The 27460-nt window shown below is 44.1% G+C and overlaps 1 protein-coding gene across 5 annotated transcripts; it reads left to right on the plus strand.

Moving 5' to 3' along the window:
• Window positions 1-27318, plus strand: SEC16A (SEC16 homolog A, endoplasmic reticulum export factor). Of its 5 annotated transcripts, XM_077188915.1 has the most exons (32): window positions 1-132; window positions 4115-6642; window positions 7387-7881; window positions 8531-8673; window positions 10996-11081; window positions 11771-11900; window positions 13253-13451; window positions 14464-14629; window positions 15031-15173; window positions 15598-15659; window positions 15876-16014; window positions 16273-16515; window positions 16746-16843; window positions 17315-17396; window positions 17550-17667; window positions 17890-18001; window positions 18226-18331; window positions 18781-18921; window positions 19017-19130; window positions 19731-19932; window positions 20138-20377; window positions 21048-21136; window positions 21528-21686; window positions 21938-22015; window positions 22236-22292; window positions 22464-22575; window positions 22879-23016; window positions 23093-23193; window positions 23558-23632; window positions 24238-24297; window positions 25186-25260; window positions 25662-27318. In XM_077188915.1, the coding sequence occupies exons 2-32, from the start codon at window positions 4189-4191 to the stop codon at window positions 25728-25730; spliced, it is 6486 nt and encodes a 2161-aa protein (XP_077045030.1). In that variant the 5' UTR covers window positions 1-132; window positions 4115-4188; the 3' UTR covers window positions 25731-27318. The 5 variants fall into 5 exon arrangements, with proteins under 5 accessions (XP_077045030.1, XP_054502682.2, XP_077045028.1 ...); XM_054646707.2 differs by having other exon boundaries at window positions 4115-7881; XM_077188913.1 differs by having other exon boundaries at window positions 4115-7881; window positions 14518-14629.
• Window positions 27319-27460: the final 142 nt, after the last annotated feature.

The following is a 27460-nucleotide window of genomic DNA, read 5'->3' on the forward strand; positions in this document are numbered from 1 at the left end:
CGTGACACGTCGGCGGCGGCGGCGGAAGCCCGAGCCGGATGTGCCAAGATGGCGGCGGCCGGCGCTGGGGCCGTGCGGGGCGGCGGCGCTCGCGCCCGCTGCTGAGGTGCCGCGGCCGGCAGGGCCTGCCAGGTACCGCGGGGCGCGCCCGGAGGGAGGGCCGCGGGTCCCGGGTGGGCTGCGCGAGCAGCGCCGGGCTTGAGGCGCGGGCCCCGGTGTCCCCGGTGCCCACCCCGCCGTGCCTCAGCGAGGGCCTCGGGACTGTCGCAGCGCCGGGAGCCGGCGGGTCCCGCAGCCCCGGGCTCGGCCCCCGGCCTGGCTGGGGCGGGCTGTGGTACCGCAAGGAGGGGCGAAGGCGCTGCCGCAGTCGCGGGCCGCGCTGCCCGGGGCTTTCCCCGCAGGATTTGGGGTGCTCCGGGCGGTTTCGAGCGGGGCGGCGGGACAGGGACGATCCGCGGGGCTCCGAAGGTTTTTCCGTGGGTTGCGGCGGGGAGAAGGTTCAGACTGATGCTTGCTATCGTGTGTCCCCTCCGACAGCGCCGGGCCCGGGTCAGGGCTGGTTTTGAGGCTCTCAGGTGCCCCAGGTCGGCGCAACTGGTGCTGACTCAGGAGTGCGGCTCCCGGAGAGCCTCGGCACCGCTGGGCTGGAGAACTGGCGGCCAGGCTCCTTTCAGAATAAACGGGAACGCTTTGTGCTGCTTCTGGGCTTTTGAGTCCCAAAGAGCTGTTTTGATGGAGTGACGGGCTAGTTTGCGTTGGAAGGGACCTTAAAAATCATCAAATTCCACCCCCTGCCATGGCAGCGGCACCTTCCACTGGCCCAGGGTGCTCCAAGCCCTGTCCAGGGACACTTCCAGGGATCCAGGGGCAGCCACAGCTGCTATGGGCATTCCCACCCTCATAGGGAAGGATTTCTTTCCCTGAGATCTCATTAAACTTGCCCTGTGCCTGTTTAAAGCTGTCCTGTCGCTACATTTTATCAGGAAAACATTTGTAGCTCTGGTTGCTGTTGAGGAAAAGCCCGGTGGGAATCTGTCAGGAGAGTGAATGATGCAGAATGTGTTCAATCTGTCACCCACATGTGTGCAGATGTGCAGCTGTCTATATGAGATAAAACTGAAAAAGTACTTGCTGATTTTAAAGCTGCAAATCTCATTTTTCCAGCTGTTCCTGTATTTGAGATTGCAGTGAGTTGGTTTTTGTTTCTGTTTTTGTTTTGTTGGTCCATTTGTTTTTACTAGGAATCTGTGTATGTGAATATGTTATTTATTGTTTGCTTCATGTGTGAGGATGAGAGTTAATATTAGTCCTCTCTCACCTGCTTTATAGGCATGGTTATTCTGTTTAAGAGTAATTTATTTAGATAGGTTTAAATTAAATTTGCCCCCAAAGGAATTATTTCTTAATAGATGAAGCTATAGAGCTCATAAGATGAACTTAATTTTATGGCCTTGTCTAGAGGGTTTTAATATTTTTTTCCTCTTTGGCAATGTTTTTTTGGTGTGCCTGGAAACACCTTCTGCAATTGTTACTCCTGGTGACTCATGTTTAGCAGGCTGCTCTGCTTTATCAATTAATAAACCAGCTGAAATATGAGAATTTCCAAACTATACAAAGCAGAGGTGGATTGCTCTTAACTTGTGTAGTTATTTCTAAATCCCTTAAAATCAGCATTTCTGTTAATCCTGGATAAGGCACAAGGGAGGGTCAGTAGCACTGAGTTATCTTCTGTTTAAATTACCTGACATGGACACGTTCATTTTGTTTGGACTCAGTTCCTCAAATCTTGCTTGCTTTTACTATGTGCAGTCTGTTAATATTAACTTTGCTTCTGAGGAAGCTGATCCCTCATATTGAACCTCTGTCATGCACCATCAAAGATCCTGTCAGAGGAATGGCAAATAAAAATTAGGACTTAAAGTAGGACTTTACACTTAATATTCTTATTTGCTAATTACTGGTGCTGGCTGTTACAAAAATATGGTAAAGTATTAAGACTTTATTTTAAAATAAGACACTGCAAGGAGTAAAGTCCACGTTAGACATTTGGAAGTGGGTATTTGAGTTGGCTTTTGTGCTCAGCTGTATTTTAGAAACAACTTTTCTATGAAAAACAGAGCTATTTAGTAGATACCAATATTTTGGTCAGTGAAGTTTGTGCTTTCCAGGACATAAATGCCTTGGCAGATGGTTTAATTAGCTTTTCCCCAACCCAAAGTATGCTCCATAAACCCATGTATTTATTTGGAGGGGAGAGAGGAGTTTTTGAAATCTGCTTAATACAACAAAGAACACGATGGAGAAGAAATGGGGATGCCCAGAGCAGCCAGAGGTTCCTTAAGCATGTGGAAACTGGGGTGGGTGTTCAGGCAGGATTTCCTGGAAACGTGACTGGCAGCAAGGCTGGTAAGCATGGCCAGCTGGAAAAGCTTCACCTCAGGATTGGAGCAGGAGAAAAGATTGCAAAGTCCTGAAACATTTCTGTAAGCATTCCTTGATGGAATTCAGCGGCTGTGCTTTGAAAAGAATGGTGAAGGCACATGCAAGTAATGCATGACAGTGATGGAGCTCTAGTGCCTCTGTTGAAATGTGTTTGGTGTTGTCCTTCCCATCTTAATAAAACACAGATTTATGGAGTCTTAACTCTAGACATTGCTGTGGGATATATGGATATGAGGGAGAAATTGAGAATCTCTGTTAACCCTGAAAGAGGGACCTGGGTTATACACAGGCTGTTGGAGGCATTTTTCTTTAGGAGAGGTTGCACTGCTGTGCACTAAAGGCTGAGTGTGGTAGTACTTCAGTGTGCTTTTTATTGGAATTTTTTAGCTATAAATCTCTATGAAATACATGTAGTATTTTTGATAACAAGAAACCCCAAGCGCTTTGCATTTGAACTTCTCTGTAACTTTTACAGCTTTGTCCTGATTACAAACATCTGACTTTTCTGGCTTCCCATTTTATTACTCTTACTGACAAAATGCTGAATCTTATAAGAACTCCAAATAAGAATTGCACAGCTTTTTTCTTTTATAAGCAGAAATGCATCTGGTGTGGAGCAATTACTGTGGGTACTTCACTCTGCATATTGTAAACAATATTTGTTGTGTACTATGAGAAAACAAGATTATCATGTGCTGCTAAGGCTTCACTGAGCTCCACTGGAAACTGATGGATTTCTCTGGTTTGTCAGCCTCCATCCTCCCCAGATTGTTAAGAGGTGATAAAATTGAAAAAGATACCCTGATGAATTTACTGAGCTTCCTGTGTACCAGATTCCTGCCTGGTATTGTTTGGAGCTGGGGTTGGATTACTTCTGAGCGTGTCCTTTCCACCCTGAGGTGCAGCTGTAACCCTGATACTGTGCCAGAGTCCCACTGGTGTTAAAGTGAGAATGCTCATCGATAGCACCAAAAAACATTGATGATTGTTTCTCTATCCTTAAGTGCACTTTTGCTATGCAGCATTCATCTAGAAGAGAGAATATTTGTGATGAAGATGCTCTTGCCTTTCTCACAATAAATAACAATACTGTGTCACACCATGTTTTCCTGGTGAAACCAAAAGTGTAAGGGTGATAACATCTGATGAATTCCTTCTAGGGATGCTTCTCATCTTACCTGTGAAAAGGTCCAGTCACATGGAGTGCCAGTGCAGCAGGGCTGAAGATGATCTCTAACAGAATTAGAGTTAGATAATGACTTCTCAACTCTTCATAATTAAATTGAGCAGGGCATGGTGCTGCAGGCTGTGTTCCAGCCTGGTTGCTGCCCTGTCTGTGCTGCATATTTCTGGGAAATCTAACAGTGGGATGCCACTGGAGGGTTTGACACTAGTATGGGTCTGAACTGTGTGTCATTAGTCTTACTTGGATCTATTTAATAGAATTGTTAAATAATGTGCATTGATACCACACAGCCTTACACTTCATTAATGCTGGACTGGATTTAGAAATACAATGGAGTCTGTCAGTTCCTTATGCATTCTGAAGAAAAGGGAGATATTTTCCACTTCAAATTCTTCGAGTGATTTTGTTTCTAAAATAAAACTCGCTTGAGTGTGCTGCATGTATTGTGAGAAAGAGAACTGACTCGTACCTGTGTTGTCTCAGCAGGCCAGAAGAAGAAGAAGCCTCTGCGCTGCCTCCGCAGGTGGTTTGTCACCGTGTGACCCTGCCAGGAGGCCACCATGCAGCAGCCACCGCAGCCTGTCCCTGCGGGGGCGGCTCCTCCTCCTCCCGCCGGCGTGGCTCGCAACATGTACTGGAGGAACAGCCCCCTCGGCAGGCGGGCGAACGCCGCGGCCGCGCCGGTGCAGCCCGTGACTGACCCGTTTGCCTTCGGCAGGCAAACCCCGCAGGGCGCCCCCTCGGATCACCCACCCAAGGGCAGCGCTGCGGCAGCATTCCCGCAGCCCTCCCGCGCCGGGGACAGCCCGCATGGACCACACACCTCTCTGCCAGCTCCTGTGGCTCAGGCGGGGATAGGCACCAGTAGCTTTCCCAGTGTTCCAGTTCCTTCTCCGTCCCCGGGGTTTGTTATAAATAGTGCTGCAGAAGGGCATCCCAATGCTGATGTTGGACTCCGCGGGCCTGCAGCGCCCTTGCATTATAACCCAGGAGCAGCAGTGGAAAATTCTTTCAGTGTGCATCCTGGAGTGGTGTCTGCAGCGAACAAACCTGGAGCTAGACAGGATGTTGGCAGAGATCCAAATGATGCAGCTTCAGCACCCAGCACAGCAGCGCTCTTCCCACCACCTCCCCAGCAGCCTGGGCCCCAGTGGAGGCCTGTCCCAGGGAATCTGCAGTCTCCAGTTCGGAATTTTGTGCCCTATCCTGAGCCGTCTCCTCAGACTGACGTTCATAACATTTCTCAGCCTTCCCTCAGCACTTCTCACCCTCCTCCACACACAAATGTCCCACAGGGTCCTGGGCACCAAGGAATTCCACAAAACATCGTGCAAGCGCCTTTACCCGCTGGTTGTGAGAAGAATGGCAAAAATGGCCCTGCAAACAGCAGTCATCACATGAACAGCATCCAGCCTGGAAATGTGTTTAGGCAGAACACAGACATGACCAACCCTTGGTCAAACCAACCTTACCAGGAACAGTTTTACCCACAGCCACTTTTGCAAGACTCCAGTTTTGTCCTTCCCACAGCTCAGGAAAACAACCCCAAAAACCAGTCTCCAGCTATGTCTGAAACGTCAAATAGATCTATTCCCACAGATCGAGATTCAGGAACTCTCTCTATGTTCTTCAAAGGGGATGAAGCAGAAAATGAAGAAATACTTTCATCTGAAAAAAAATATGTAATGGAGAAAACAGAGTTTGATGCCTGTCAGCAAAATCCGGCCTCCCTGTATCACCAGCCTGTGCATCCTCAGCAGGTGGCAGCCAATATTCTCTCTCAGGCACAGCTGGGTACAGCTGGTGAAATGGTACAGAAAGGAATGGATGCCCAGTACTTTCCTAAACTTGTCAGCCACCAGGAGGCACAGGCTGCTAAGCACTCTCTGTTTGCTGGTGATGACAAGGCACAGATAGGTGACCCAGCTGCTGGGTCCCAGTATGAAAACGTGGAGAACCTGGAGTGCATTCAGAATCAGGAGGTGCTGCCAAGTGAACCCCAGAGCATCAACGCTCCATCCCCTGCTGCTGGTCCTGATCCGTACAGGTACGGATCCTTCCCGGGTCAGGTGCTTCCCAAGAATGCTGTGAGCCATGCTGAAGGAGGACCAAACCTGGAGGCACCTGACTCCTTACCTCACCCTGGCCGACCAGACAGCGGCTCTTCCAACTACAGCAGCATCAGCCACAGGAGCACTTCCAGCTCTGCACGGCCCCCGGAGCAAGTAGGTACATTTATCCAGCAGGAAATTGGGAAGCCTGATGAGGAATCCTCTGCCAGCTTCTTCAAACAGATTGACTCCTCTCCTCTGGGAGGTGATTCAGGAGAACTAAACCTCAGCAAGAGCTACCACAGCAATCTATCCCAGCCTCCCACTCCAAGTCCTCCTAAGCCTACAGGAGTGTTTCAGACAAGTGCAAATAGTTCTTTTGAACCTGTGAGGTCCCATGGAGTTGGTATAAAACCTGCAGAGATTGACCAAGCAAAGATGGTGGTTGAATTGAGAGAGAACCACTCAAACCAAAAGAATATCAAGAAGAACACAGCAGTGCCTGCTGCATCCCCTGGCAATCTTGAACAGCCACCAGATAATCTGGAAACAATTTACATGCCTCAGGTACACCCAGGGCCTCTTGCAGGCGCTGGGGAGGCTGGAAACACGCTGCACTCTGGACCTGTTGTGGAAAATATACAATCAGTATCTGAGAGACGCTCCTCAACCAGAGCTCAGGGAGCAGTTAAGAAGTGTGATAGCCCAGCAACAACTCTATGGGCTCACAATGAGTTACCAAATTTTGGGGGAAATGTTCTCCTAGCTCCTGCTGCTCCTGCAGTGTATGTACCTGCCAAACAGACTGTGGAAGTCATTCAGCCACCAGAAGAAGGCCTGTCTCATCAGCAGCCATGTAAACCAGGGACTATTGCTGTGCAGCACTCCCAGGATGGAAATATAGCTTTTGAAAATCTTGAGAATCCTCCCAAAATGGGAGAGGAGGAAGCACTTCAGTCTCAGGCAAGTTCTGGTTATGCAAGTTTATTGTCTTCTCCACCTACAGAGTCTTTGCAAAATCAGCCTATCCTGATTGCTCAGCCTAATCAAAGCTATAACTTGGCTCAGCCAATTAATTTTTCTATTTCTCTATCTAATCAGCTAAGCAACAATGAAAACAATCAGCCAATGAAGGACTCTGGAGTTGGGGACAAGCCTGCGATGGGTCCCCAAAGTTCACATGCTGGTGGGGAAAACATGCCATTACCTGTGATGCAAGTTGGATCTCTCTTAGTTAATGCACTTCCAAATACTAATCTGTTAAAACATAATTTATTACAAAGTCCTGTTAATTCTTCTGATGCTGCTTCTAATCAGCCTGCAAACTTGCTTATGAAAACTCCTCTTAATTTGACTCCAGAAGGGCAAAAGAATGTTAATGTGGAAGGCCTTGTTCCTGAATTTGCCAGCAAGCCAGGGTCTAACTCATCTGTTTCTCCTGGGACAAACCTTCCCAGTGGAAGTGCAAGTGGCCTGGTCCCCCCTGTTAATTCCATAGCACAGGCTAATAATTCTGCAAATCAATCAAGTAGCAAAGAAGCTGCTGGAGTGCTGGACTTCACAGTGCCACGGACGTTGGAGAAAAGCAGCACAAGTAATTCTGTCCAGGTGCACAATCAGTCACCCTCTGGTGCTCCAGTCCAACAGGCAGCTGGTGCTGGTCAGGTGCGTCCCGAGGTGCCTGACAAACAACATTTCTACCAACAGGTGACAAAAGATGTGCAGCACCAGGCTGCAGCAGACCGAGCTGCACAGCCACAAATGCAAGCAGCTCAAATGCAGCCACCAACATCTGGGCAGCCCTCAGTTCCTGCAGACTCCCAGATTTCCACAGGGGCTAAGGCCATGCAGCAGGGGGACAGCCAGGTGCTGGGTAACCGTCCCCAGCCTGGGGGGCCCCAGGAGGCAGGTTCAGCCCAGCCAAGGTACGAGCAGACGAGTCCCGGCAAGCAGCCGGTGTCAGAACAGCCTCCAGGTGCTCCAGCTGCCACTGCCCCTCCTGCCACCACTGCTCAGGCAGTGCCACCCAACGGGCAGCAAGACCTGCAGCGTCCACCCCCTCCTCAGACCCCTCAGGAAGCCTTTGGTCCACCCCAGAACCCTTACTACTACTACAGACATCCCTACGATGCTTACCAGGCTCCATATCCACCACCTTATCCTCCTGCAGACCCCAGGACAGCAGCTCACCTTTATTACATGGTAAGTTTCTATTTTTCCCTTTTTTCCCCCCTTAGTATGTATTATTCATTTTCATTTTTGAGTTATGAATTTAAGCAGTCGTGTCACGATCAACATTCAGCAGAGCATTCACGTTAAGTGTTTAAGTGTAGGGAAAATTTGGACAGCAGTAACAAAATTGACATTGCAAAGATTATGGGGACTTAAATGGTTGCTGATACCAATTCCAGTTGGTACAGATGTCAGCTCATAGCAATTTGTTTGGAAAAAGTTGGCAGTCCAGATGCTCAGACTTGGTCCCTATCTGCTGCTTGAATTATTGGTGATTTAGTAGAATGGTTGAAATTACTTTAGCCTAGACATAATGTTTTTTTTTTCTTAAGTTTAGGATATTAATAACTTGACTATAACCCCTGCCACAAAAAGTAATCAAAGCTAAGCTGTAGTTTATTAACCTCCATTTCTTCAGGTGTCACTGCTGTGTGGTGTGAATGGTGATGTTTTTTGGTTTGAACTGTTCATTGTGGAGGTGTGAAGCCTTTTCCCTTGCCTGTGCTCTTGCAGGAGGACAGCTATGGCTCACTGCTGTGGTGTGAATGGTGATGTTTTTTGGTTTTGAACTGTTCATTGTGGAGGTATGAAGCCTTTTCCCTTGCCTGTGCTCTTGCAGGAGGACAGCTACGGGCAGTACGACCCCCGGTACCGGCACTACGAGGGCGGTGCTGCCTACATGGAGCCCGGCAGTTACCGCTACCCCGAGCCCGAGCGGCCCAGCTCCAGGGCCAGCCACTGCTCTGACAGACCTGCCTCCAGGTGTGTGATTGCTCAGCTGAGCCAAGATTTGGGTACCCCAAAGCAGGGAGGGTAGTGGTGCCTGTTGAAGTTTTGCAGCATAAACCACAGGGAGGAATTCAAAACCTCTTTGTGTGCTGCCTCAGGGATGGATGGTATCAAATGCCGTGTCTGGGAAGGATACAATTCCCCAGCCTTTCCTCTTGCTTGTTGTTCCTTTCATTCAGTTCTTTGGGGGTTGTTGGTGTTTCTGCCAGGCAGGAAGTCACTGTGATAGCCTCAGTGCTGATGTTTGCTGTGAAAGAGCAGTGCAGGTCATGGGGTTATTAATCAATACTCATTTATTTTCTGCCTTGCACTTAAGCAGGGGCCCCCTGGTCTGTTAATGAATGGCAGTTTTGCACATTGGGTGAAATTTGCCTTGCAGCACCATGGATACACAGTGGTTCAGGTGCTCAGAAGAGAGTGGTGAGTCAGGTGACAGCATCCTGGTGCTGTGTCAGGTCCATTTGTGTACAATTCCCTCAGCTGTGGATAAGCTTTCCTCACAAAGCTCCCAGAATGTGGTCTGGATGGCGGAGTTGCTGTGTGGGCATGTCCCACCCACTCATTTCACTATTAGGGAAACTTAAAAGCCTTGATCTGTCTGATTAATACAAAATAAAGACATTTGAGAGAGGGGGAACAATGTGTTCAGATGCTACTTGAAAATATCAAATAAAAGCAGGATTAAATCTCTGACTCAAGCAAGAAGCAGCAAATTACCTTGAAGAGATTGCTGCTTTCTGATGATAATTGTGTAAGTTATTTGTATGAACTTCAAATTAATGACAAAATGTTACTGTTACCTGCTGAGGGGTTTGCAGTTTCTAACAGAGAAACTCCAGTTACCTGTCTGGAAATGATTAAACCCTTTGTAATGTTTGTCTGTTGTTGGTAGTTCACTCATGGAGCAGTGATCAAATTACAAATATCACATTTTATTTACCATCTCCAGAAGATTGTAGATGTATTTTGGTCTTGAGGAGAACAAAACAATGGCTGTAGCTCCATGTGATAACTTTTACCATTTTCTTAAGTGAATTTAAGTGTGCTGTGAGCTCTTGAAATGAGATGATAACCTCTAGCAGCACTTCCTGCTGTGTCCTCTCCTGAGGTGCTATTTTTAGAAGGGGTTGAAGTTTCTGTACGTGGCAGTGGGCAGATCAAAGCCTGTTAGAAGTGGCTGTGTCAGGGCTGCTGTGTGAGTGCCAGTGCAGACAGACAGGGACTGTGGTATGGAGCTGCAGGGCAGCAGAGCTGTGTGTGTGTGAAACTGCCCTGAATGTGCACTGATGGCACAGAGCTTTGTAAACTCTGCTTGCAGAAAGGAATGAGGTCTCTCTGGAGGAGACTGGGGAGACTGGTTGGGTGGCTCAACCTGATGTGATAAGATCAGAGCTCCTGTGCAGAGTGAGTGCTGTGTTAGCAGGCTTCCCACACTCCTGGACTCGCTGCGCCACTTTGGAGTTTGCTCTCTGGGTTGTAGGACCAGTTGTAGGGAAAGGTGGAAGTTTCCATCACTCCCAACTGGCATTAAATACCTTCACCTGCTGTGTGTGTGCCCAGGTGTGTTTGTGAGGTTCATGCACCTGTGTTGGTACAAACATACATGGATGTAAACATATATATACATTTATGTGTGTGCACATACATGTAGACACTGCATTTTTCATCTAATATTCATCCTCTGGCTTTTTTCAGAAATTCTAGGATGATTTGAAAATGTTGTATAATAAGGGCTCATGATATTTAAAATAATGACCACATCTTTCTTTTTTTCATCAGAAGAAATGATCTTTTTGTATGCACTGACTCTTACTTTGCTGTGTTGGTTTTAGCCAGGTTTTTGTGCTTGTTTGGACAACCAGCTCTGTAAATGAGTATTTTCTTCATCATGAGCTGTATAATAAAACACTGTTAAATTTAGGGGAGCTATTATTTCTTAATGAATTGTTAAATTATCGACTTCTCTGTTGAGACAGTTCAAAGGATGCTAATTATAGCAGTAGTTTCTGTGAATAATTGTCTGTAAGTAATTAAACTTATCACCAAAACAGTTTATAAAGCCACTAAATTATTGTATGCTAAGGGCTGTCAGCTTTCAATGGCACAACAATTTAGTGGTATATTGGGTTGTAAAGTCTTAATTTTGAGACTCCTTGGTTTCTTGGAAATGCATTATTTTAACTATGCAACTCTGTCTAATCAATTGGGGCATAGAGTTTTTCCTACCTCCCGCTGAATTTAGAAGAGATTAAGGAGGAATAACGACTTTTTTTATACATTTTTGCTTTCTTTCAGGCAAGGGTATACAGAAGATTATTATGGAAAAGGTGGATGGAGTGATTATTATTCAGGCTATTACCCAAACTCCTATGATTATGGAGGTAAGGTCCAAAAGAACTCTGATTTTTTTTTCCATAGATTTTCCTCACTTGACCCTTCAGTTTGCCTTTCCTTTGTGCAAACCCTCCATTGTAAGGGTACAGAACAGTTTTGTTCCACGTGTTGCAAGGCTGCCTTTCACTGGGGCGTGTCCTTGGTGTGTGACCTGAAGGCAAGCCTGTAAAGTGAATTTTAGGTGGGTGTAAAGTTGACTCACAACTGGATTTTGGTTTTGTCCATCATTATCTAAGTGCTCACTGAGACATGCTGGCGTTGGGAGTCTGGAGGTAATTGCTTGTGTAGTGCCTGGGAGGGTTTTAAGCAACATCTGTCCACATCCTGAGATGTTTTGCTTGGCACTCTGCAGACTGATCACAGAGATTCTGTGAGTGTCATAACAAATAATAGGATTGAGGTTTAAAGATGTTAGAAAAGATCTGATGGCAAGCACTGACCCCTCAGGAGTAACTAACTCTAACTGTCATGTTTCTCTGAAAGATGTGAAATTGATTTTTTAAACTTTTTTTAAAGTAAAAAGGAGTGGGCATATTTATGTTGCATTAAGTGCATTGCTTTGGGTTTGCTCTGTGCTTTAGGACCAAACCAACTTGTAATTAAAGAGAAAGGAGCAGAAAAAGATTATTAGGCAAAACCCACCAATATCTGAACCATTTCTTTTTCTTTTCCAAAGATCCAAGTCGCTGGGAACGATACCCTTACGACCCCAGGTACAGAGACCCCAGGAGTTATGACCAGAGGTACTGGTATGATGCTGAACACAACCCTTACCAGAAGAGAGAAGCATATCCATATGGCAGCAGGTTTGTCCAGTCTATCCACGTTCTCCCAGTGCTCTTTCCAGATTCTCTGGAGCAGGCTGTTAAAATGCAGTGTTACACATATTTCACAGTGTTGTTGCTAGTGTGTGTGTGTGTTGCTAGTTCTTTCTGTAGCTTTAACATAGGTCATTGAGGGAAAACCAGATGAGCTGTCACATCACTCTGACAGAGGGATTGAAGGTAGCAGCATTTGTTTTTAAACCAGCTTAACATTCTGTGGGTTTTCAAAACACACTCTGAGTATAATGTTGGTCTTGATCTTGAATAATCTGGATGAACTCTGTGAAGGAATGTCAGTTTGTTTACTGTAACAACAACCTCTGTGTAGGCAGATTTAGGGGCCCTTCTGGAGCAGGTCCTGTGGTGTTACATTTTAGTTAAATGGTGTTTTCTGTCTCAGCCCTCGAAAATGTAGAGTTTATTCCAAGCCTGTGATACTGCAGGGGAGGATCATGGATCTGTAATCCCATTGGCCCAAGTCTCATTCTGCGCCCACTTTGAATCTCCCTATTAGGCTGTGCTGGGGACACCAAACTTCTCTTGGCCCTTTTCCCCCTAGGCTCTCCCTCTCTCCCCCTTCTCCCTCAGAAACCAAGCAAACCCCTGATAGAGATCTGAAATTTCATCATGTGGAGCTATTTGATGGTGCTGGGAGATCGATTAGGGCGTCGTGATGATTTTCAGGATTTGGTGTTTTTTACGAAGGTTGAGGGCCATTGGTTGTTTCTGTATGTGCATATGAGGATGATGAGGATGGTCCCACTGGGGCTGGGACCTCCAATAAACCCTCATCTAATCAGCTCCTCCAGAAGCTGTGTGGAGTCTCCTTGCCTGCCTGCTGCTACCAGTGAGCACACAGCTTAGGGGGCTCCCCGGGGATCCCCCAAAGAAACTGCACCAAAGCCAGTGTGACTGTGTTCACAGGGGTCCGAGGATGAGGGAAAAGACGAGGATCTGACTCCATCTTTCAGAAGGCTTGATTTATTATTTTATGATATATACTACATTAAAACGATACTAAAAGAATAGAAGAAAGGATTTCATCGGAAGGCTGGCTAAGAATAGAAAAAGAAAGAATGGTAACAAAGGCCAGCAGACTATGATTGGCCATTAATTAGAAACAACCACATGAGCCCAATCCCAGATGCACCTGTTGCATTCCACAGCAGCAGATAACCATTGGTTACATTTTGTTCCTGAGGCCTCTCAGCTTCTCGGGAGGAAAAATCCTAAGGAAAGGATTTTCCATAAAAGATGTCAGCGACAGTCCAGCTTTCCTGCCTCAGCCCCGCGGGTGCCTGAGCTCACTCCTGCTGCATGTGTGTGTCCCTCAGGAACGAGCGATACGAGGACAACTGGAGGTACGACCCCCGTTTCACCGGGAGCTTTGACGACGAGGCGGAGCCGGCGCGGGATCCGTACGGGGACGAGTTTGAGCGGCGCAGCGTGCACAGCGAGCACTCGGGCCACAGCCTGCGCAGCTCCCGCAGCGTGCACAGCCACCGCAGCAGCTTCAGCTCCCGCTCCCAGCAGGTGAGCTCCAGCAGCACACACAGCCCGCCACCTGCTCTGCTGGGGGTGGCTTTCTTGTTTTCTAATAAGAAAATATTTCAGGGCTTAGCACGGGGAATGAAAATTTTGGATTTTTGAAAACGTTCATAAGCTGAGGCTGTTTTGTGATGTAGTTTTGAACTTAATGTCTCTTAAGAACTGAAAGTTCTCCTGCAAAGAGAGGTTTCAGCACTCAGCTGTGCAAGTTGCCACACACACACACAGAAATGGAAAATTTCCTCTACTGAATCCATATGCTGTTTGTGAGAACGTTGCCTTCCCTGTGCTTGGCTGCAGTGGACACTGTGCCTGGCTTTGAGTCATGTCATTTTTCTCATCACAAGTTTGGCTGTGTTACTGAACTTGGGATGTATTAAAGGACTAATTCATATTAATATCATGTTATTTTGACTTTAAAAGCAAAAACCAAAGCTAACTGTCTACTCATCTACTTACACCACAAATACAGATACATGAAAAGCTCAGAAAATATTTGGCTAATTTTTGAGGTACAGTTTTTGCTCATGTAATGGGTCATTTCACCTGTACTTGGTTCATCATGTTACTTGGAAGTTTAGGTACTTTTCCAGTCCAAATTCCAATTAATTCAGTAGTGTTTGAAGCAGTATTGGAAATCATTTAGACATTAATCTTTAGGCACCTGCTGTCATTTGACATTTGTTGGGGTTTTTCAGTTGGGATTTTCTGTCTGTTACAGCAGAGGTGAGCATTCATTCTGGCCCACAGTTGTTGGTAACAGAACTGGTGCTATAATCTTAACTTTTCACACGAGCACATAGAAATTCTGCTGTGAGAGAACTGAACATGCTTGGATGTGAACAGATCAAACGATGGTAAAAACATTGGGGGAGAAGACAAAATGATGAATTATCACAGAAGGGTCACACAGGGGGGGCTTTCTGCAAGGCTGTGTGTGTGCAGTGCTGCTTGCTGAGTGTAACCCCAGCTAACCTGGCTGATGTGCCCTGCCTAGAGCCAGCTGTACAGGAGCAATCACGATCTCACTGCCTACGAACCCCCTGCACAGGCAGTGCACGCAGATTATCCCTACGGAGGGTATGAGCCCAGCTTTGATGGACAGCAGCCCTTCCCAGACTATGGCTACCCTGCTGAAACAGCCTGGTCAGCTGTGGAACAAGGTATGGAGCAAGGGGAGGGAGGGAAAGCCTTGCTAGAGATACAAAACACTTCCTCTGGAAAAGCTTTGCCAAGGTGGTGATGTCTGTTTGGCTCTTTGAAGATGTGTTATGTGTTTGTACAGAGATGACAGGAATGTGTCTGATACTATCAAAACTCCTGCATTGAAAAAAAAAAATAACAGGATTTTAAAGTTCTGGAGTTTAGTTATTGCAAATCTTCAGGTTTGGGACTTTGGGATTATAAAGGAACTGATTGTTTCTTAGAAAGTTCAGCCAAATTCAGTAACAGGGTGTTTTCCACTAACACTGCAGGATTATTGAATTGGGTAAATACATCAGCAAGTTTGCTTAGCTGCAGGGCAGGTTACCTGTTCTTATTTTATCTTTTCTCCCCATTTCAGCACCTTTAAGGCCCTCAACACCTGAGAAATTTTCAGTGCCTCATATCTGTGCCAGGTTTGGGCCTGGGGGCTTCTTAATAAAAGCACTGCCAAACCTGCCTTCTGAGGGTCAGCCAGCTCTGGTTGAAATTCACAGCATGGAGGTAAAGTTTAGAAGGAAAAATGGGAAGTAATGGAATAAAGGTCTTTCTTTTGGAAGGGAAATGGGGAACTTGAATCTATAACTTCCTGATTTCTTTTTATGTCAGTGCATGTATCTTTATCTGTTTGGGCTGTAATCATAAGTAAAACAGTAAATTTAAAAGTTCCTTTCCTCTGAGAGATGACTTAGTCATGATGAGATCATCCAGCTCCTTATAATTTTGTTCAGGAAGATGTACAGAGTAATTGCATTAAAGTAGATTTCATAATTCATTGTCCTTATGCAGGTTGTGACAAAGTCACCCTTTAAATTTTGCTTAAGAGACTTGATTACTTGATGGGTCATGTTCAGCTCTGGGGGTTTTATCAGTAAAAGGCAAAATTTAGAATTACAAGAATTTCTTATGGATTATACTTGTGTTTCAGACTATGTTACAACATTCTCCAGAGCAAGAAGAGATGAGAGCCTTTCCTGGTCCACTTGCTAAGTATGTCCCTACAGTTTTCAAAAATAATTTTCATACTTTCAGAAATTATTTCTTCATTGCAAATTACAGAATTTAAACTGACTTGAAATATTTGTGGCTTTTCACCTGCTTAAATAATACATGAGCTTTAAATTTATTCCTCAGAGTAATTACAAATAATGACCTGAATGTTTACATTTGTCTCATTAAAAACTTTTTTCTTTTTTTTTTTTTCAGGGATGAGACCCATAAAGTGGATGTTATTAATTTTGCACAAAGTAAAGCTGCACAATGCTTTAAGAATGAAAATTTAATTGACAAAGAATCTGCAAGTCTTCTTTGGGACTTTATTGTACTGTTGTGCAGGCAGAATGGGGTATGTCTCACTGCAGGAGTTTTCATCTATCCTAAAGTGTTTTGTACACAAATAGTTTTTGTGCAAAGATCTGGAATTTGTGTTCTAGTCATTGATCTTGGAATATGTCACAGACTGAAGGAATGTGTAAACTGGGCACTCACCCTCAGCTGCTCAGAGGTGCTGATGTTCACATATTGCTGTTGAAGTGCCAAATAAAATGCAGGCAGTGTTGAAATAACAAATTTTTCAATTTTTCTTTCCTCTCCACACACACAGACCGTTGTGGGAACAGACCTGGCTGAACTTCTGCTCCGAGATCACAAAACAGTGTGGCTTCCTGGGAAGTCCCCTAATGAGGCAAATTTGATTGATTTCAATAATGAGGCTTTGGAACAAGTGGAAGAGGAATCTGGTGAAGCCCAGCTCTCATTTCTCACTGATAACCTTGTGACCACAGTTGACAGTTTTGAGAAGGAGACTGAGAGATTCAGGGAGTTGCTGCTTTATGGCCGTAAGAAAGTGAGTGCCTGTGCTACTACTTATTTTTGCAGTGCATGCAATATTTCATGGCACTGTATTACTCTGATACAGGAATTTATACCCTACAGCTCATAATCTAAAGCAAAATTACAGTGTGTTAGCTTTTATCTAAACATACTTTGATTTGATCACAAATCACTACTGTAAAATTGGTTTTTATTAGTAATATGTGAAGCTATTCCCAGGAAACTAATTTGTGTGTTTATTAGGATGCTTTGGAGTCTGCCATGAAGCATGGCTTGTGGGGTCATGCTCTGCTCCTTGCCAGCAAAATGGACAGCAGGACACATGCAAGAGTGATGACCAGGTACTGGGTTGCTTTTTGATTAGTGAAATTTGGCTGCCTGTTCTGCTAATGAGGTGGAGAATTCAAAATCATGGGTTGTCCATAGTAGTTAATGCAAGATGTGTGCTTTAATTTTACCTGTATTTATTTGTTAATTATTACTTTTTATTCTGGGATCTTCTGGGTATAAATTTAGACGTGAGAAGTTGTTCTCTGCCACTTGATCCATTTAAGGAGTATTTGAGCAATGTCATCTGTGGCCTTGCTTGGAAAAAAACTGCAAAAACTCAACTGTCAATTTTGTTAACATTTTACTGATAACATTTTACTTTTGAACATCACCCACTGGGTAATTTCCTCTTCAGTGTAGTATTTTCACACAGCACTTCCTTCTCTTGGGCTAGGTTAGATTAATTGCCACTGAGAGTTGAAGTACATTTTAACTGCTTACCCCACGTCTGTGTTTTGTTTTTCTCTGCAACGTCTCTGTAGATTTGCCAACAGTCTCCCAATTAATGACCCTCTGCAGACTGTTTACCAGCTCATGTCTGGGAGGATGCCAGCTGCATCCACGGTAAGATTCACTGGGAGCTGTAGGGAGGAGTGGAGTTCCCAACAGAAATCCTTCCCAGAATGTCAGAGAAGTTGGTCTGGTCCTTTTAAGGTTGAAACACTTGAACCATGCAGAGCTCCAGTCACTGATTTGACTAAATTCTTCTAATTTTAGTGCTGTGGAGATGAGAAATGGGGAGACTGGAGGCCTCATCTAGCAATGGTGTTATCCAACTTGACCAATAATGTGGACTTGGAATCCAGGACCATTGCGACCATGGGAGACACTCTTGGTAACTCTTGGGGAAATGAAGGGTGGTGACTGAAGGAAAAACTTGGATTGCTCAGCCTATTTTTTTGAAAACAGGCAATTTCTTCATAAAATATAAAGTGGAGCAGTTCTAAATGGGCTTGTCTCTATTGTGAAGGCATTTGAATGCAAAGCCAAACAATACAGGAAGGACACTGAATTTGCCACTGGAATATCCTGAGCTCTGTCCTTTATTTCTCTACAGCTTCTAAAGGCCTGCTGGATGCTGCTCATTTTTGTTACCTTATGGCCCAAGTTGGGTTTGGAGTTTACACAAGGAAGACAACAAAGCTTGTCCTAATTGGATCAAATCACAGGTTTGACTTTCTTTTTTTTAAAGCCCAACTTTCTCAATGCAAAAATGAAAGTTTGAAAGACTGAATTGCACTGTTCCCCTTATCCTCACTGGCTGGTGTTGAGATAACTTCTGCAAGACAGGACACCAAACAGTTATTTTGTGTCTAACAGAGCTGTGTGTCTGACAGTGACAGTTCTGTGTTTGTCAGCTCAAATTATATTTTTCTTCTCCTGTTTGAAACAGCTTGCCATTTTTAAAGTTTGCCACCAATGAAGCCATTCAAAGAACAGAAGCCTATGAGTATGCACAGTCACTAGGAAGTCAGCCTGGCTGCTTGCCCAATTTCCAGGTGAGGAGCAGTTCCTGTTTTGGTTTGGTTTCTTTTTTGGCAGATGTCATGCTTTTAATCTCTCATGTGCTGTAGTCAGTGGGGCAAATATTTTCTCTGTTTTAACATGAAATGTTCATGGATAGTAATGCCATATAGCTGTTTTCCTCTAGTCATTTCTTTTTCATTTTTTTCATCTCTACATCCTGAACTTCTGAATTTTAACAATAAATTGTAATTCTGTATTCCAGAAGAAAAGTCCAGCAGAATTTGCTGGCACTAGCTGTAGATAAATAGGCAACTTCCAGTGGATGCATTAGGTGGAAGAAATGAATTGAATGCTTTTTCCTTTAATTTTGGATGTCATAATGAAATATCTGAGCTTTCAGCTGAAATGTCAGACTGCCTTTTATTTGTTACCACCCAGAGTGTTGTGATCTCTTGTTTTATTTGTCCTGTTGCCTCCCCAGGTTTTCAAGTTCATCTATGCCTGTCGGCTGGCTGAGATGGGCCTTGCTGCCCAGGCTTTCCACTACTGTGAGGTGATTTCCAGAACTGTCCTCAAAGATCCACATTACTATTCCCCTGTGCTGATTGGCCAGCTAATCCAGGTAACATGAGGAAGAATGAAGTGTTTGGGGCTGGATATTGTAGGTGGGAAGCTGTGGCTGAGGAACTCACACTTTGCAATGGTTCCTTTCCACAGATGTCCTCCCAGCTGCGCCTGTTTGACCCTCAGATCAAAGAAAAACCAGAACAGGAATCTTTTATTGAACCCCCCTGGTTGGTGACACTTCGACATGTGGATGGACAGATCAAGGTATGGTGTGTGCTTTTCAGCATGAATTATTCTGTATAAAGGATTAGTGTAAATCCAGTTTTTTAAATGCTTTTGTTTACACTGCTAATCACAGAAACATGGGAAGTGACCTAATATATTCATGTCCTAAATGGCAAATGCTATGGTGTAAACCAAGTGAATTTACCACACTTCAGTGCCCTGAGATTCAATACAGAATAATTAAAGTTATGAGAGACAGGTTTTTCTTAATACCATAATGCAAGGAGAACTGCAAAACTCATTAGGCTGCAGTAATCAGGGGATCTGCTTGCCATAAAAATATCTCATGTGTGGATTGGTGTTGCTAGATTATAACAGTGGAAATAGTTATTGTCTGTTTAAAGAGATGTGTTAGAAATTGGAACCCTGAGCTAATGAACTGTGTTTCAATTTAAAAACAAATAAACCCTTTAGATTATTGGTTGATCTTGGCTTATAAATGGCTGACAACTCATTTTTCTTTGACTGAACACTAAAAAACCGTTTTCATACCTAAAATTTCCTTTGCTTTGCGTTCCCTTGCTTCTGAACTGAATGTCTGGTAGAGATGAGTTAACAATATCTTGTTTTTTCCTGCAGGAGGGTGCAATAGCCTACAACACAGACAGATCCACCCCCCCTCCCTATGAATGCAGCACTCCCAGCTCTGAGCTGGACCGTGCCAGTCAGTGTGATGGGGGAGGAGGCCGTGACGTGGGGCCAGGTGCTGAAAATCCCTTGCTGGCATCCTTGTTACCCAATATGGCTCAGCAGATGCAGAGCGTGCAGCTGATGCCTTCAGGTTGGTGTTTCATATCCTTTATGAGAGAGAGAGAGGGAGAAAACAAAGGGTTTGGGTTTCTGATACAAGAAACCACTTAAAGGGCTGGTTGGAACAGGGAGATTTCACTTCTGCATTGTATCATTCATAGGGCAAAAGGTTCATGCTGGAATTTCTGCCTAATTTTAATTCTGGTTTGTTTTTTTTTCTTTTTTTCATGCTGCAGTACCTCAGGCTGTCCTTGATGGCTCAGCTGCCATGATTCCTCCTGGTGACCAGGGAAGTGTCCCCTTCTACCCAGTGGCTCCTCAGCCTCTTGGCCCAGGACCTGGCTTTGCACCTCAAGGGTTTTCAAATCCATATGGAACTGAACCATCCCCACTATATTTAGGGACAACACTACCCCCAGGAGGGCCACCACAAGAAATGGAACCACAGCCAGAAGAGCAGACAAACCTGGAAACAGGTCTGGGATCTTAATAAACAGCTTTCCTTCCTTAGAAAGGGAATGAAGTGTTTCAGGGAATAATTCAAAATACCTCAGTATTTTAAAAATAGTCATGTTTTGGGTAATGACATTTAAAAGCACCATGTAATGGTATAGAAACATATGTAGAAAGTTGTAGTCTTCATCCTGCTTTGTTGGCCTACTTTATAAGAGAGCTCAGACTGAGCAGGTGATGATTTAGACCTTGACAGGTGATCCCTGAGTGCAGTGAGATTGGCAGTTCTGCTTCCAAGGGATATCAGGGATTTCTGCCTCTGGACATGAGTTTCTAGGACCCTGATAAGTTTTAACTCTGTGGCAGTAGAGCCTGACACATGTGGAGAAAAGGAAACTTAAGTTTGGTTAGAGTTGGAGATGTGAGGAACTTTTAATTGTTCCATCCTGATGGTTAAGTCCCTCAGCCTGCTCTGGCCTGTGTTTAGAACAAACACAAACCCAGACAAGAGAAAAAAAATCACAGCAATTGCAGCTCTCATTCTTTAAGAAACCAGGTTCTCCCTAGCACAAAACTCATAACTGTGAAAACTTTTGCCTTAAAACTATTGTGGGGCTTGGGGGTTTTGGTGTTTATTTTGGTTTTTTGGTTGGTGTGTGTCCCTGCTAACATAATATAATTATTTTTTTTAAGGAATGCAGAGAATTGCCCCAGAGTCTCCTTCACAAAACTCCTTCCCTGAGCAGAGAGAGGATGATTTCTATGGCAGGATGGCTAACATGGTATTGTTATTTCACACATTTCTTCAGCTGCATTGCAGCACAATGCAAACACAAGAGGATTTGGGACTGTGTATTGCTCTTCAGCAAGACTTGAAGCTTGCTTTTTAGATATCCCCAAAGAACCAGATTAAATGTCTTTGTGTGCAAAATCTTGATAAAAAATTAATGCTGTGTCAGATATTTATCTGCTTGTTTATTATGCATTGGTGTCCTGGCTTTATATCCAACCAGGCAGCAGGACAAAGATCCATCTTTAGGTTTATTTTGTATCAACTTTTAGGTCTGTTCTGTTTATGGATTTTTCAAAGAAGGGTTGTTTTTTAGCAAGGTGGAATGTGATCCATCACTGCAGCAGTGACAACTTTTGCTTTCCTGTGTATTTGTCACCCAGGGCTACGGGCGAAGGTCCCGAACAACCTCAGAGTCCTCTGCTCATTCTGTGGGACGAGAGAGATCCAACTCTGCAGCAAAGCAACCCTCTCCTCCCCCCTCTGCTCCTGCAGGGAAAGACACTAAAAAAGAAACAAAAAAGGAGGCAGCACCCAGAAAGGTAAACTTTGTTAGAAAGGTACCTACAGCTGGAGGAGATTTGTTAGTAAATGTGGTAACTCCTGGTTCTCTGTAGTTAAGAAATCCTGACTAAATTATTTCTACTTATTCGTTGCAACTCTGGGCTCAGAGTTGAAGTCCCTGACAGAAAATGTGTTGTTGCATGAAAGTTTGTTTTAACTTGCCTGTAAAGTGAGACAAGAATTGACCTAGAGGGAGAGAATTAACTAAGAAGATTTGATTTGTTTTTAGACTGGTGGAACCTGGTTTCGCTGGCTGATGGGAAAAGGAAAGAATGAGGCTCACCTGCCAGATGACAAGAATAAATCAGTAAGGCCCCAAGAGTCACAAAAACCTTTATATACTTGAATTTGTTCCTAATGTTCTCCTGGATGAAAAATTAACATTGTTTTGATGAGTAACAGATGATTGTAAAACTTTGAAGATTAGTCTTATTCTAAGACCAGCTTCAAAAAAAAAAGTTACAGTTATTTTAAACTTCTTTAGCAGCTTGCTGAGCTCTTTGTTTTTGACTGTGATTTTCTTTTAGATTGTCTGGGATGAGCAGAAACAACGTTGGGTTAATCTGGATGAACCAGAAGAAGAGGTAAAAATCTGAGTTCTCATGATTTCTCCAAGTGGAAAACAAAAATTTGCACTTGGCACACAACTTTCTTTAGTCTGTGATTGTCTCTTAAGAGCTGCTTTTTACTGAATCTGGATTAAAATCTGCTACATCAGACAATGATGTGATTGGAATTTTTTTGTCTCCTTGCAGAGTAAACCTCCTCCACCACCTCCAACAGGATTTCCTAAAGCTGCTCAGGCTGCTCCCCCTGGGCCTGGAGGCCCACCTGGTGCCTCTGTCAATGTGTTCTCCAGGAGAGCAGGTAACAGCCAGCACTGATATTTGAAGACTTTCTCCTGCATAAAATATGAAGGCAGAAGTTCTGACGTTCCCTGGCTTGTTTGGGAACATTGGCAGCTCAGTGGAGCTGTGGCTATTGCTGGCTTTGCTCGTGCCCTGCTCCTGCACTGCTGTCACAGCACCATGACTTGGGTATTACTGTTTGTATCCCTGGGGTGTTATTTCCTGATCCTGAAGGATGCTTTAACCAGCCAGCTGTTCAGAGTAGACACAGGCATGATAAACACAAGGGTTCTTTCTGTTTTTCTGCATGTTTGTGGTTTAGCTGGAAGCAGAGCCCGTTATGTGGATGTCCTGAATCCAGGAGGAACCAAGGCAAGTGGTGCTGTTCCTGCACCATCAGACCTGTTTGCCCCCCTGGCACCCATGCCCATTCCTGCCAACGTCTTTGTTCCAAACTCAGGTGTGTGCATAGGATTGTGGGGAGGTTTTATGGCTATTTATGGGGTGTCTTTGGTTAAATCCCATTTTCTCTGTAGTTCCAGGGGAATCCCAGCCCGTGGAGGGGAGTGGAGCAGCAGAGCACACAGCAGCTACAAACCAAACCAACACAGACCCTTCTGCAGCTGTGGAACCAGAGGTGGGTTCCAAGGAATATCTTGTAGGCAGAACCCAAAGTTCTGATTCAAACCCCTCAGCATTCTGAGCAGCAGTTTGACAGCCACAGTCCATAAAGCATGATGTTTGTGGTTTAACGTTGTACCTAAAGAACAGAAGAGAAATACAAGTGAAAATGGAGGTGGGAGGTTGCATTTCCTAATTTGACAGGGCTGCAGCTTCCATGGGTGCAGGAAAGGGGCTGAGAACATGGGAAGAGCCTTTCACTGCAGGTTACGAATGCCTGATTTGCTGTAACATTGTTCTGGCCCGGTGGGATCTCTAAGGGAAATGTGGAATAGCCTCGTAGTAATGATGATAAACAGAAGTGCCTTGTTTTCCTTCAGTACTTAAACCCTGCAGCCCTTCCTCCTGGATCTGGACTTCCTGTTCCTAACCCTGATGGCTCCCAGTCAGGCGAGGTAAGGCTTGATGCAATTTAATTAATGACTTTTTACAGTTAATTGTAGTGGTCTTACAATGGGCCATTTAAAACAACCAGTAACTGATTCAGTTGCTGATAAGTAGGCAAGATGTGATATGACTGCCTTCAGAATTGTACAGAAAAGACCTCTAAGCCCATATGAGAAGTTCAGCCTCCGTGTCCTACATTCTGTGATCTCCTTTTCCTATATAAGTAATTTTAAAAGCCTTTTTCAGGGTAAAATATCAGTAGCAGTTGAAGGGTCTCTTCTTGCCTCCATGCATGCATATAATTTCACTAATATTAAATGCAAGACAAGGAGAGCAAGTGCTGTGTGCCAGGCAGAGTAACATGACCTTTGTTCCTACTAAATGTTTTCTATACCTACATAATTTTGTGCTTTAAGAAGTCCTTTTGATTTAAACTAACTTCTGGCTTTACGTTTGTTTTTGGTTTTTGTTTTTTTAACTTGAAGTTGGTTTAACCTTTGGCAGTGAGACTTTGACAATGAAATAAAACAACTGAAAGCTTGGGGCAGTGACATGCATGACGACTTTTTTTATTTGTGTTTTTTTGTATTTGTGTGTTCTTGCTGTTTTGTAGCTTTCGCGCTCTAGTTCAATGAGTTCATTATCACGTGAAGTAAGCCAGCATTTTAATCAGGTACATGTGGCTGGCCATTCTCATTTATGTTAACTTATTTACTTTCCCCTTTCCCCTCTTTATTTTGCATTTGCTCAAATACTAATGCTACTTTTAGTCATTTCCCCCTCATTTCACAGAATTGTCATTAAAAGTAGATCATGATGTAGTGTTCCTTTTTACACTCAAACAGGGTCTTCAGTTTTGTGTATTTATGGGAGTGCATGTAATCCAGGCATGCTTTTTATTTATGTTCCTGAGATTCACATAATTTCATCATCTTATTTCTGGGATACTAAAGAAATCAGTTGATTTTAAACAAAAAAAAATAAACCTCCTCCAACAAAACCAAACCAACCTCCTAAAAAGTCTCAATACAAGCAAAACTTGGTCGTTCTGCTGCTGCCAGTCTCAAACTGGTAATAAACCATTTGCAAAAGTCCCTGTAGGAATTAAAGGAATGCTTCATCTCTGCTGGAAGTTCCAGAGCTGTGGGGTCACCACAAAGGGGTGACACAAACCTTTCTGATATTTCTTAATAAAGCAAAACCTGACATAGAATGTTTATTTTGGGGCAAGTCCTGAGGTGTGTACTAACAAAGGCAGAAGGTACTAATTGAGTGGAGTTGCACTGGTGTCTTGTGTTGGTTTTGCATGCTTTGGACCTGCAGAGCTATTTGCAGTTGATGCATGTGCCACTGTTTGGCCAATTCCTACATTAAGCCAGCCCTGTTCTAGATCTGGATGCAAACTGTACCAGCACTCTGGAGTTGTTCCAATAGGCTGCGCTCTCCATGTTGTTGGCATTATTCCTGTGAATATTTGCTCTGTATAACTTAGCAGACCACATTTGAGAGGCACTGGAGTTCCTCTCTGCTCTTGTCTAACTTCAGTGTTTTCTCTTCCCAGCCTGCTGCTGTTCCACCCTCGGGGGCACCTTCAGCAGGGGCGGTACCGTTCTACAACCCCTCTCAATTTGCACAAGTGAGTGAAGGCCCTGTCTTTCCTTTTCCTTATCCTTGTTATCCAACATTTCCCAGAGCAGCTGTGGCTGCCCCTGGATCCCTGGCAGGGTCCAAGGCCAGGCTGGGCAGGGTTTGGAGCAGTCTGGGACAGCAGAAGTTGTCCCTGCCCATGGCAGGGTGTGGAATGTGGTGGGGCTTTAATGTCCCTTCTGACCCAAGCCAGTCTGATCCTATGCTTTGAACAAAACATGATTTTGTGCTTTATCAGTTTAATCTGGGTTGTTGCACAGAGTGTTAAATGTGCACAAAGATCAGTCTGGCACCTGTTCCCATTCCAAACTTTCTTCCAGATTTCTTGAATTTTTGTCTCCAGTATGACCCTTTTACAGAACGTTTTATTTATCCCTGTTCTTTTCTCAGTCTCCTGCAGCCACTGGAAGTTCAAGACTGGGAAGAATTGGACAGAGGAAGTATCCAACATTGAAGTAGAATACAATGGCTTTGTATTTGGAGTCCTTACTCATGTTCTGAGTATGCACAGAACTCTCCAGCCTTATGGCACGTGCTATCAGCTGCAGTTGACAGGACAGAAATCTGATGATGGGTGATCTTTTTCATGCTTGCACCTCATCTACGCAAACCATTACCAAACATGAAATATATGTAACTTTTCCTTTTCAAAACCTGGCTAGAAATAGCTTTGCTGTGATAAAGAATAGGCACAAGAGAGGAAATAGTTGCTGTCTGTTACAAAACCTGTTTGTAAATTGCATATAGGCAATTTATTCCTTGAATTTATTTTAAACCTTACTAGCGTGACCTTCCAAGACATAGTTTCAGGGATTCCTTGATTTCTGAAGGATGCTTCCCTCCCAGCAGGGGGTTTAAAAAAAACAAACAAACATGTCCACATTGTAAGATAACACTGTGGCCTTAAGAGGACCATGCACAATCAGCCAGAGTGTGGAACCAGAGGTGTTCCCCTGGGAGAGGCTCACCCAGGAGCTGCCTCCTGCTGGTTTGGCTTTTGGGAGGCTGGAGGGGGCCACAACTCATCCAAATAAATCAACTTCTATTGAATGAAAACTGTGACTGTAATCTAATCCTGATTTGATTTGGATCTTTCCTAGTCTGTATGTAGTTTGTGGTTTAGACTACCTGTAAAGCCAAGTGTATAGTGGGAAGGAGCTCTGTATCATAGCCAACGCTGTTCTCTTGACAAGTGAGTGTTTGTTTAAGTGCAATACGGTTACTTTGCTTTCTCTCAAACTGCTGGCACTCTGCAGCTGGGGGTAACAGCTTGAAAGTTGTTTATTTTTTCCTTTTGGGAGTGCCAGAATCAGTGTAATAATCCGTTCTCGAATCTCCCTTACTAAAATAACCAAGGTCTTAAATAGCTAACTGCTAAATTTCATACTAAAAGTAGATGGATTAGACCTCTACAGATGGACTTCAAAATCTTTAGGTTTAATATAGGAAATCTTGAAAACCATGGTATGCAGCATTTATATTCACTGAAGAATCTGAATTATCTGCAAAGAGAGAAATAAACTTTAAATATTTATTAAATCATTAGGCCATATTTTATTTAGAACTTGCCACCAAACTATTTGATTTTACTTGAATTTCTGCCCAGGAGTAGAAGTAATACGAATGTGAAATTGCCAGTATTTGTCCCCAGTTGTTTTGTTTTGTTTTGTTTTTTTCTTTTCCTGAGTAACACCACTTTTCTAAGATTGTGATAGCCTTATCTATGTCCCAAAAAGTTTGTATGGAGCCCAAGTAAAACACTATTTGGGGGGATTAGAAACCTTTGTGTGCTGGTCCATTCTCAATTCCCGACATGGACAGCAGCAGTCAGTGTGGTTTACTTTTCTATAATTGAAACCTAATCAGGCACTTGGCTTTCCTCTAGTCCAGCCAGGCTGCTGATTATTTTCTCCTTTCAGTAGAGACTGCCAAACAACTTCATTCAAGGAGGCTCCCCCTGAGCTGGGAGCGGCTGTCTTTCCTAAGTGTAAGATTTGACACTGTAAATTCTTAAATAAAATATTTTGCGCTCTGGAGCACTTTCACATTTCACTTTCTTCTTGTGGTTATTGCTCTAACTAGGTGGGTGAAGGGACCTTTCCTGTTTTTCTGGGAATGATCTGAGGAAAATGAAATTTTTGGTGTTTGAACAGCTTCATCGGTGCAGGTTTTGATGCAATAATGGGAAG

The sequence above is a fragment of the Agelaius phoeniceus genome, chromosome 21 (assembly GCF_051311805.1).
Source record: "Agelaius phoeniceus isolate bAgePho1 chromosome 21, bAgePho1.hap1, whole genome shotgun sequence".
Taxonomy (NCBI): Eukaryota; Metazoa; Chordata; class Aves; order Passeriformes; family Icteridae; genus Agelaius; species Agelaius phoeniceus.

Excerpts from the sequence above, each read along its gene's own strand:
- SEC16A (XM_054646707.2), top strand. The coding sequence starts at position 4,189 with ATGCAGCAGCCACCGCAGCCTGTCCCTGCGGGGGCGGCTCCTCCTCCT. Across the intron at positions 17,397-17,549 it reads GGATGCCAGCTGCATCCACG|TGCTGTGGAGATGAGAAATG; the intron begins GTAAGATTCACT and ends TTCTAATTTTAG. Across the intron at positions 22,576-22,878 it reads TGTGTTCTCCAGGAGAGCAG|CTGGAAGCAGAGCCCGTTAT; the intron begins GTAACAGCCAGC and ends TTTGTGGTTTAG.